The sequence below is a fragment of the Xenopus laevis genome, chromosome 3L (genome assembly GCF_017654675.1).
Source record: "Xenopus laevis strain J_2021 chromosome 3L, Xenopus_laevis_v10.1, whole genome shotgun sequence".
NCBI lineage: Eukaryota > Metazoa > Chordata > Amphibia > Anura > Pipidae > Xenopus > Xenopus laevis.
Window position 1 is genome coordinate 56,477,184 of NC_054375.1, and position 11,591 is coordinate 56,488,774.

Consider the following 11,591-nt stretch of genomic DNA (forward strand, 5'->3'; position numbering starts at 1 on the left):
CCAGGGTCTTCACCAAATTAATGGCGGTGACTGCAGCCTCTTTGCGCCTTCAAGGGATATCAGTGACCCCCTATCTGGACGACCTGCTCTTGAAGTCCAGGACAATGGAACAAGGCAAATCGGATCTCCAGAGGGCGATCCTACTACTGCAAGACTTCGGCTGGACCATAAACTGGGACAAATCCAATCTCATTCCCAGCTATCAGATGACATTTTCTGGGTTGGAGTTCAACACCCTTTCCCAGCGGGTTTACTCTTCCACTGGACAAACAGAGAAAGTTTGAGAGATCAAATTCGCCATCTAGCTTCTCTCCAGTTTCCCACAGTTCATCTGCCATGAAAGTATTGGATCGATGGTCTCGTCCATGGAGGCGGTTACCATTTCGCACAGATTCATCTGAGACCTCTCCAAGCCAACATACTGTCCCGCTGGAAGGGAGGTCAACTCTCTCAGAAGATCCCTCTTCTACAGTCGACAAGGGACTCCCTCCTGTGGTGGCTGCAACGGGACAATCTGTCAACGGGCCAATCCTGGGCAATCCCGGATTGGACAGTGATAACTACCGACGCCAGTCTTCTGGGGGGGCGACATGGGACCACCTATCCGTGCAAGGCCTATGGTCCGCTCCCGAAATACTTCTCCCAATAAATATACTAGAACTTCGGGCAGTCCGACTGTCTCTCCAGCACTGGACGCCAGCAATTGCAGACAAGATCAGTGAGAGTTCAGAGCGACAATTCCACCACGGTCGCCTACATAAACAGACAAGGAGGAACCCCGCAGCAAGGCAGCTCTAGCGGAGCCCAACAGATTCTAAGCTGGCAGAACTAAACTCAGTAAGGCTGTCGCCATCCACATTCCAGGGGTGAACCCAAAAGAAAGCGGATTTCCTCAGCCGAAACCAACTAGACCCAGGAGAATGGGAGCTTCACCCAGAGGTGTTCTCCCTCCTAGTCAGTCAGTGGGGCCTTCCCCAGATAGACCTGATGGCCTCCAAAACAACCGCAAAGTACAATCGTTCTTCGCTCGTGCCCGGGAATCCGTTAGCAGCAGGAGTGGATGCCATGACTCAAAGTTGGCCTTCGACCTAGCTTTCGTCTTCCCTCCTCTGCCCATGTTCCCAGGGTCCTCAAAGATAACGACATCGAACATCAAGGTCTTGTTCATAGCCCCTATATTGGCCCAGAAGAACTTGGTTCTCCGATCTTCAAGAGATGTCGGTTGTCTCCACCGGTGCGACTACCAAGCCAGGGACATCTCCTTCTCAGGGCCATAGCACACCACAATCCGGGCCTCTTCGCTTTTGACGGCATGGGCTATTGAAGCGGACAATTTGGCGGAGACGAGGCATATCTGACGAGGTCATTACCACAATGTTGAAATCTCGCAAACCTACCTCGTCCAAAGCCTACCATAGGTATGGGCGGCAGCTACTGGAGTTGGTGCCAAGAAGCGGGTTCCCTTTTCTGGATTACGACATACCAAGAATCTTGTCCTTTTTGCAACAAGGTTTTCAACTGGGTCTCAAGCTTAGCTCACTGAAGGTACAAGTGTCGGCACTATCAGCCCTCTTCCATTCTCGACTGGCCCTCGAGAGATACCGTTCATACCTTCCTGCAAGGTGTTGCCCATGTTGGCACACCGTTCCCCCTCCGACCCAGGTTGGGATCTCAACCTTGTCCCTTGGCAGCCTTACTGGATCCTCCCTTCGAACCCATGGGTACTATCTCTGACAAGCTGCTTACCTGGAAGGTAGTGTTCCTGGTGGCGATTTCGTCGGCACGCCGGTATCCGAACTCAGTGGCTCTCTCCTGTGATCCCGCTTACCTGGTTTTCCACAAGGATAAGGCAGTTCTGCGCACTGTTCCTTCCTTCCTACCCAAGGTTGTGTCTTCGTTCCACATCAACCAGGAAATTTGTACCTTCCTTTGCCCGGATCCGGCTAACACTAAAGAAAAGACGACTTCATAGTCTCCGATGTCGTCAGAGCGCTCCGCGGTATATAGAGAAATCGAAGACCTTTCGACGTTTCCCAACGTTTGTTTGTGATTCCCAAAGGATCCGCAGAGCATGGCAGCCTCTAAGACTTCCATTGCACGCTGGCTGAAGGAACTCATCCATCTAGCTTATGTCTCTAAAGGAAGATCTCCTCCCGAAGGAGTGCGTGCTCATCACCACAGAGCTATGGGAGCTTCCTGGCATGGCGCAACTCGGCTTCCCTGGATCAGATCTGGCAGAAGCGCCACCTGGTCCTCTGTGCACACATTAACAAAGTTCTACAGACTTGACACCTTTTCTTCCTCTGAGGCCTGTTGGCCGTAAGGTTTACATTCTGTGGTACAATAATGTGTACCGATTCTTCCGCTCCCACCCTGCTGTTCCGGGCTGCTTTGTTAAGTCCCCAGCTGTTCCCTTGCCCCTGAGACGAAGAGAAAACAGGATTTTTTATACTCACCGTTAAATCCTTTTCTCTGTAGTCGATAGGGGGACACAGGCTTCCCGCCCCGCCGGCGAGATGTTGACCACGTTGGTCCATAAGGAATACTCCCTGAGTTACCTTCTGCTCATTCAGTTTTGTTTTTTCTTATGCTAGCAGTCTCTTTGGTACAAACTGATTAGTTGGCGTAGCACCGGTTAAGCCAGACCCTAGGTCACGCCCCCTTTAATCAATTATTCAAGTGTCCTGCCTCCGGAGGGTGGAGCTTAACCCCAGCTGTTCCCTGTGTCCCCCTATCGACTACAGAGAAAAGGATTTACGGTGAGTATCAAAAAAATCCTGTTATATATATATATATATATATATTATTTATATATATATATATAATATATTATATATATAATTATATATATAATATATATATATAATATTTTAATATATATATATATATTTTAATATATATATAATATTATTTAATTATATTATATAATATATATTATAATTATATATATATATATATTTATATATATATAATATATATATTATATATATATTATATATATTTATATATATATATATATATAATATATTTATATATAATTAATATATATAATATTTATTATATATATATATATATAATATTTATATATAATATATTTTATATAATATAATATATATATTATATATTTATATATATAATATTTTATATATATATATATTTATAATATATATATAATTTATATATATTAATATATTATATTATTATATATATATATATATTTATAATAATATATTTATATTTATATATATATATATATTTATATATTATATATATATATATATAATTTATATATATATATATTATATATATATTTTATATATATATATTTATATATAATATATATAATTATATATTTTTAATAATATTATTTATATATTTAATTATATTATATATATTAATATAATATTATTTATATATTATATATTATATATATTATTTTAAATATATATTATATATTATATATATATTATTATTTATATATTATATATATATATATATATATTATATATATATATATTTATATATATATTATATATGATTTATATATATTTATATATTATATATATAATAAATTATATATTTTTATATATATATTTAAAATTTATATAATATTTATATATATATATTATTATATATTTTAATATTTATATATAATATTTTTATTATATATAATTTATATATATATTATATTTATATATATTAATAAAATATAAAATTTATATTTATATATATATAATAATATAATAATATATATATATTATAATAATATTTTATATATATATTTTATATTAAAAAATATTTATTACTTTGTTTTATATTTATTTAATATATATATTTATATATATATAAATTTATTATATATTTTATTATATATTTATATATTTTATATATATATATATTTTAATTTTATATATATATAATTTTTAATTTTAATATATTTATATATTTAAATTAAATATAATATATATATATATATATATATAAATATTTTAAAATTTTATATATTATATAATATTATTTTATATATATTTTAATATATATAATATTTATAAAATTTATATAATATATATATATATTATTATTATTTATATAATTTAATATTTTTATATATATTTTATATTATATATTTATATATATAAAATTTATATATATTATTTATATATAAATATATATATTAATTTATATATAATTTATTAAAATATATATATTTTATATATAATTATATATATAAATATTTATATATTATATTTATATAAATATATATATATATTTAATATTATTTATATATTTATTTATATATTTATTAATTATATATTTAATTATATTTATTTATATATTTTTTTATTTAAATTTAAAATTTATATATTTTTTATATAATTTTAATTTATATATATATTTATATTATATATATATTTATATAATAATAATTTAATATTATATTAAATATTTTATTATATTAAAATAAAATAATTTTATTTATAATATTTTTATATTTTATATATTATATATTATATATAATTTATATATATTTATATATATATTTTATATATTATTATATATTTATTTTATATATAATATTTTATATTTATATATTATAATTTATTTTATATATATATTTATATATATTTATTTATATATATATTTATATATTTATTTATTATATTATATATTTATATAATATATTTATATATAATTTATATATTAATTTATTTATTATATATTATATAATATTATATATATATTTATATATTATATATATTAATATAATTATAAATTTATATATATATATTATAATATATAAAAAAGCGAAAAAGGTCTCTCGCACACCTTCAAAAAATTATCAGGAACCAGGTGCTGCTATCATGTCCATTGTATAGAAATCCGGTTGTAGTTGACAGCGCACACTGGAAGTTTTTAAAAAATTAATTTATTTATCAAATATTAAAATTCACATGTATCGACTTTCGGTCCGGGTCTTGGACCGTTTTTCAAGATGGCATCTTGACATCTTGAAAACGGTCCAAGACCCGGACCGAAACGTCGATACATGTGAATTTTAATATTTTGATAAATAAATTAATTCTTTTAAAAACTTCCAGTGTGCCGCTGTCAACTACAAACGGATTTATATATATAATATATATAATATAATAAATATATTATATATTATATATATATATATATATATATATATAAATATATATATATATATAAATAATTATATAATATATAATATTATATATACACACAATATATATACACTGACAGATAACCCCTTGAACGAGGACTGTGCACATTGAACTAGATGGTATGTGGAATGTCTAAGTATTGCGAGCCTGGCGATAGCGCTATTAGTGCTTTTCCTCACAAATGACTGTAATCTTTAAATCGGCACAGGCCTTGGATTGTAACAAAGTTTATACTTAGTATCGTTTTTTAAATACATTACAGATATATCAGATTTTGGCTTCATTGCTACACAGTTACTAAATGCCTGCCGAGTGATGTTATGTGTAACTAAGAGATGTTATGCTCATTTCTTGTATATAAACACATTCTTGTATAGCACTATATGTTTTCTACGCACTGCATTGACGTATTCACTCCCCCCTGACACGTGATGACTCATACATCACTTTCCCGCCATTTGAGTGTTTTAAATTTTTGGTCAGATTCAATTTGTTACTTTGAGAAAGGCTATAGGTTTAGCCGAAAACGTCAGAAAAAATTCTTCAATAAATTTTCACTATTTGAACAACTTAAGACCTGTGAGTGCTTACTTCTTTTTTGTAATACTCTACCATTTTTGGCGCAGCACCCAGGCACTGTATACCCTACAGACGAGTCTGCCGGCCCCCTTGACACTTATATAAATTTATAAATATAATAAAATAATATATATATAATATATATATTAATATAATATATATAATATTATATATAATAAATATATATATATATAAATAATATAATATAATATTTAAATATATATTATATATAATATATATATAATTTTTTTATATATAAATATATATATTTATATATATATAATATATTATATTTTATATATATATTTTATATAATAATATAATATATATTTAAATTTAATATATAAATATTTATATATAATATATATATATATTTTATATATATATTATTATATATTATTTATATATATATTTTATTAAATATTATTTATAATATATTATATATATATATTATATATACTATATATTTTTTATATAATATATTTATATATATATATTTATATATATATTTTATATATATATTTTATATATATTATATATATTTTATATATATATATATTTATTAATATATATTTTATATATATATTATATATATATATTTATATATATATATTTATATATATATATTTATATTATATATATATATATATATATTTATATATATATATATTATATATATATTTATATATATATTTAATATATTTTATATATATATATATATTATATTATTATATATTATATTTAATGTATAATTTTCCTCAAATGAATCGAATGTAATGCTTTGGATCATTTGTTTAAATTATTTCTCATCTAGGGCATGTTTATACAAAAATATTGAAAATATAAATGCGTTCACAAACTTTCAGGCACAACTGAAGATGCACAACGATCTGAAACATACGATTGATTTTATTTTGCTTCTTTATTATTTCAGAAAATGACTTGCAAAAAGGACTTAAACAGAGTTCTGGAAATATTGACCTCAAAACTGCTGAGCAAGTAAAGAACAAACCATGCAAAAATGTGGGGAACAAAAGGTCAAAGAGGAAGCAAGTGGACATACAGAGTGAAACCACAAATGGACAGGAGAATGAACCCCCACAAAAGAAAGCAGTAGTTGAGCTAACATCCTCAAAGGCAAATAAACAGGGTGTATCTAGAAACAAAGCATCAAAGAACAAACTAATTACTGGACAAGCCAAATTAACCAGCTTCTTCAGGGTCTAAATTTCTGGTTGTAACCCCTCCAACAAACTAAGTTATGTAATTTTAGTGAGTTGTGCAGTTATTTTGTATTCTAGGCTGCTGAGGTTCAATGAAATATGTAGGTAATATTTCTATGGCAGAGGCTTCTCTGTTTCATTTCTCTGAACACTGGGGCCTTTAAGTAAGGAGCAATTTACCTCTCCTGCACCGAATTATAATTTGTTCTTCAGGAAACCTTGCTTTGTCTAGTGTGAAGGGGATTATCTGATGCAAGCCTCATACTCTTGACAAGGGTACTTGGGAAAATGTACTCTGCCAGATGAAAGACCATTCTTTCCTACACAGCCCTGTAGTGTCCTGGAGCAAAATGATTGCAAAATGCTTAATCTGAGTACGTTAATTTTGGTGGCGGGGTTATGCTTTTATAGCTTCTGTGTTTGCAGTTGGGCATAGTATAGAATGTATATGTTTTTATAGCACAGGATATGCCCCTTGATTTATTTTATTTGTAAATATTTTTACTACTAGTTATGGTTGCACATTTTTATTTATTTTAATAAAATTACACCACAAATACGGTTTTCCTTTTGTCTCCCTCTAAATTGTTGCCAAGACTTTGGAATATGCAAATATGTCATGTCCATCCAGTCCATGAAAATATTGTCTTCCCATCTTAATTTCTTTTGCCGATTTATATCTGCCAGCAGGGTCGATACACTCTTCCAAGCATGCACCGGAGCACTGCAAAACAAAAACCCCGTTTTGTGATTGAAGACCATCTTCCTTTTACCTATATAATTAACTCGTGTAGAAGAGCATAACTACAGAGGAAGCTGACCCTGCGGCTGCAGGGGGGCCTAGGCAGTATAGGGGCCCCACAAGGCACTAATACATATACAAGTTTAATATTGGTAAAACTGGTCAACCTCTAGACATTTTGGGAGCCTGACGTATAATTTGTTGTGGGGCCCATTGAGTTACGCCACTGCTCACATATGAAAATAAGTGTTAAATATCTTAGATAGCTAATGTAGGGGAAAATCTATAGCTGTATGCAATAAGCAATATAAGGTGTCCCAATGACTTATCACAGCTACTGGCCTTTTGGTTGAGTGTATTAAATATTTTTCCAACACCGTGCTTACACAGCACCAATAGGACATCTGTACCAGATGCAGAGAAAATGGAAACTCTGTGCCAACATTAGCTAAATATTTAAAGGGGTTGTTCATCTTTAAATTGATTGTTCCTATGATGTAGAGTGTGATATATTCGGAGATAATTTGCTAATGGTTTTCTTTTTTATTTGTGGTTTTTGATTGATTTCACTTTTTATTCAGCAGCTCTCCAGTTTGCAGTTTCAGCAATTTGGTTGCTAGGGTCCAGATAGGGTCCTCTAGCAACCGGGCTGTGATTTGACAGGAATATAAATAGGAGAGGGCCTGAATAGAACGATGAGTAATTAAAAGCAGCAATATTTGTAGCTTTATAGAGCATTTGTTTTTCAGATGGAGTCGTGGCCCCTATTTCATAGATCAAAAGAGAGAGAAGAAAAGGGCAAATGACTCAAACTATAAAAATTAAAAAAATGAAGGTCAATTGAAAAGTTGCATAGAATTAGTCATTTCATAATATGCTAAAGGTTCATTTAAAGGTGAACTACCCCTTTAATGGATTTAATACCTGCTATTTTTGAGTGTATCAAATGATTTGATGGGCTGCCACCACACTTGGCAACACCCATAAGGAATACTATTTATAGCCATAATTTTTTGCACTTATTTTCTATTCTTACACGCTACAAAATATCTGAAAAGTGATTAAGATTTGTACATCCTATAGAGTAGAGTGCTTGTTTTAGCATGGTTAATACAATTACTTGAGAATCTTACATTTTTTGAAAATTGTCAAAATAAAGGCATTTTGAATTAGACATGCTCATGAACCTGTATGTGAACCCTTCGATTTGGCCCATGTTTGGGATCAGTTATTGGGGAAACCCATTATCCAGAAAGCTCCAAATGCTAGGAATACCATCTCTCACAGTCTGCATTTTAAATAAATAATTAAAAATTTTAAATATGATTCCCTTTTTCTCTGTAATAAGACAGTACATTCTACTTGATCCTAACTAGGATATAATTTATCTGTATTGGAGGCAAAACAGTCCTATTGGGTTTATTTAATGTCTTAAAATGTTTTTTTTAGTAGATATGAAGATCCAAATTACTTAAGGATTCCTTATTCAGAAACACCAGGTCCTGAGCATTTTGAATAACAGGATCCATACATCCGCAGAAAATGCTGTCTGTGAAATTAGTCCTCAGTGTATGTCGTTTTGGAAGTTTTGTGAGCCCTCACTGTGAATTTTAGCATGACATTTCTTTGCCAAAATTGAAGTAGTGCCTTCCAGTGCAGGCACAGGATCCAACATAGGCCAGTGGATCAATTGATTCTCAGCCTGCATTTATCCACAGTTCTCAAATCCACCCTGTGTAGCTGTAGCCTTAACTGATAAGGGTGGTGGCAGATGGGGAGATTAGTCGCCCAGTGACAAGTTTTCTCTACTTCGGGCAACTTCCCCCGGATACCTTCCCTCCGGCAAGAATGCGAAGCATGAATCATATGAATCGCTTCGGACTTCCTTGTGAGGCAACTTCTGAAATCCGAAGTGATTCGTATGCCATCCCACCTGCGATTCGTATTCTTGCCCGTGGGAAGGAGATTAGTCAGCCGAAGTAGAAAAGATTTGTCACTGGGCGACTTATCTCCCTGTCTGCCACCACCCTTAATGCTGGTTGGCTATTGACACACTGGCACATGTAAGTAGCCATAGGCCTACCAGGCATAGAGTAGCCACACACTTCCACTTTCAACTGACCCATGTAGTGAGTTGTGAGCCACATATGTTACCAGATTGACCTGTTAATCATATAATCTAATGAATAGGATAAACTGGAAATAACGCAATTATGCTTTCTATGTTAGTCACACACATATAATTTGTGTGTGTGTGTGTAAAAACACAAACCTGCATCTTCTGTTGCATCCCCCTTCTGTTACTAGTTACAAGATTTTCACCTGAGTTCTGGTTCCATTAAGCTGATCACTAGGGTTTCAGAAATTGAATCTTGCAAGAAGCAATTTATTTATGGATCTCAAACTACATGTAGTAAGAGGTAGTGTGTAACTCCTCCAAATCCCTAATCAAATCCTAAATTCTGTGTAACCCTTCCACTTAGTAAGAGGTGCTGCATTAATCAAATTTGAAATGTGTGATATAGTAGGCACATTAAATAGCACATGCATGCTTACTGTCAAAATCTCTCCTTCCTACTGGAAATTTTGCAGCATTTTCTTCATCTCCAATATCTCTCCTTTCCTGTGTCGATTCAGAATTCTGATCTTCACTTTCCGGGTGATGTAATGAGTTTCTAAATGCAAAGTACGGCATCTGTTTTATTCCAATGTTTAGTGGAAGTCCATCGGGACTTAAGTACGTTTGTTGCGGATCTATGGTCTGTAAGACAAGTAGTTTAAACTTCAACATATTCAGTGCAATGGAAGAAAATGGTTAGAAGTATAAAATATAATTAAAACCTTTTTTTTTATACTGTAGCTATGTCCCCATCTCTAATAGGCAGATACACAATGCTATATTATAGCTTTAGTGCATCAATTGCAAAATGCCATGAGCAGAATATGAAAAAAAGTTACAGCTTACCTTCATGTTCCTCTCTTCCTCTTCATTTAAGATATTGGCTCCATCTGTATTATATTGGTTGTTTGGATCCCCTAATGGCTTCTCTAGTGTGTCTCCATTGCGAAAGGCTTTTCTCAGAGTGATGGTATCAAGAAGTAAATCATCAGTCTCTGCTTTCCTGATGGACTTTGACACAGCAAACAGGAAACCCTGAGAAAGGAGTGAAAGTGCTATTAAGAATGGGTGTCCTAAATGAATCATCCTTACCATTACTTACGTAGGCTTTCGCCAACTATCTGATTTGTCTATAAGTGATACCATAGAGAGGTTGGAGCTCTTTTATATGGTTCACTGAATAAAAGCCTCACACAAAAGATTTGAAGACCTGCAGTTTCTTTCATTGAAGGAAACCTTTCAATTGTCAAGAGGCCAAAATGTGTAATAACACTAAAGAAAAAATAGGATACTCCTGTTAATCCATCAAAAGTGGTTTTTGCACATGTATAGAGAGAGGTCCCACTGAATGGATTTTGTCAATGTGTATTAAGCAATGTTCAACAGCCTACGCTTTACTACACTTGGATTTAAAACCTTACATGCTGTGATCTGTGCATGTTCTGAATAGTTCTTGTTTATCAATCTTTGTATAATGAAACCGACACAATTGTTGTGCCGATTGAACGCTATTCAATAATGGCACTGGTACCTAAACACTCTACTCAGCCTTGCGTGTATTTGCTTCAGTGCTATTGTGTCCACCCAGTCCATTCCAATGAATTATCGCAAATCCATCTTTTGACAAAGAGGTTCTTTGGAGGTATCTCTCTCTACTGTTTTATTATTACAGAGAAAAAGTTAAAAAGCAGTGGCCAGCTCCATGTTGTAGCTCCCACCGTTTCCAATCAGGTGATCCC

The 11,591-nt window shown here is 32.0% G+C and overlaps 2 protein-coding genes across 3 annotated transcripts in view; one reads left to right on the top strand and one right to left on the bottom strand.

Moving 5' to 3' along the window:
* Positions 1–7,548, top strand: part of parpbp.L (PARP1 binding protein L homeolog) — a 27,802-nt gene extending 20,254 nt beyond the window's left edge. For both annotated transcript variants that reach the window (XM_018251263.2, NM_001096441.1), the window contains 1 exon segment: positions 6,703–7,548. In XM_018251263.2, coding sequence (XP_018106752.1) covers positions 6,703–6,995 — 293 coding nt within the window. In that variant the 3' untranslated portion in view covers positions 6,996–7,548.
* pmch.L (pro-melanin concentrating hormone L homeolog) lies at positions 6,672–10,964 on the bottom strand. Its single transcript, XM_018252323.2, has 3 exons — positions 10,699–10,964; positions 10,290–10,494; positions 6,672–7,715 (listed from the first exon to the last, which is right to left on the bottom strand). The coding sequence occupies exons 1-3, from the start codon at positions 10,945–10,947 to the stop codon at positions 7,666–7,668; spliced, it is 504 nt and encodes a 167-aa protein (XP_018107812.2). The 5' UTR covers positions 10,948–10,964; the 3' UTR covers positions 6,672–7,665.
* Positions 10,965–11,591: the final 627 nt, after the last annotated feature.

Coding starts and splice junctions, on each gene's coding strand:
- pmch.L (XM_018252323.2), bottom strand. CDS start 10,947: ATGGTAAGGATGATTCATTTAGGACACCCATTCTTAATAGCACTTTCA. Junction 10,495..10,698: donor AGGAAGAGAGGAACATGAAG/GTAAGCTGTAAC, acceptor CTTGTCTTACAG/ACCATAGATCCGCAACAAAC. Junction 7,716..10,289: donor AGGAAGGAGAGATTTTGACA/GTAAGCATGCAT, acceptor TTTGTTTTGCAG/TGCTCCGGTGCATGCTTGGA.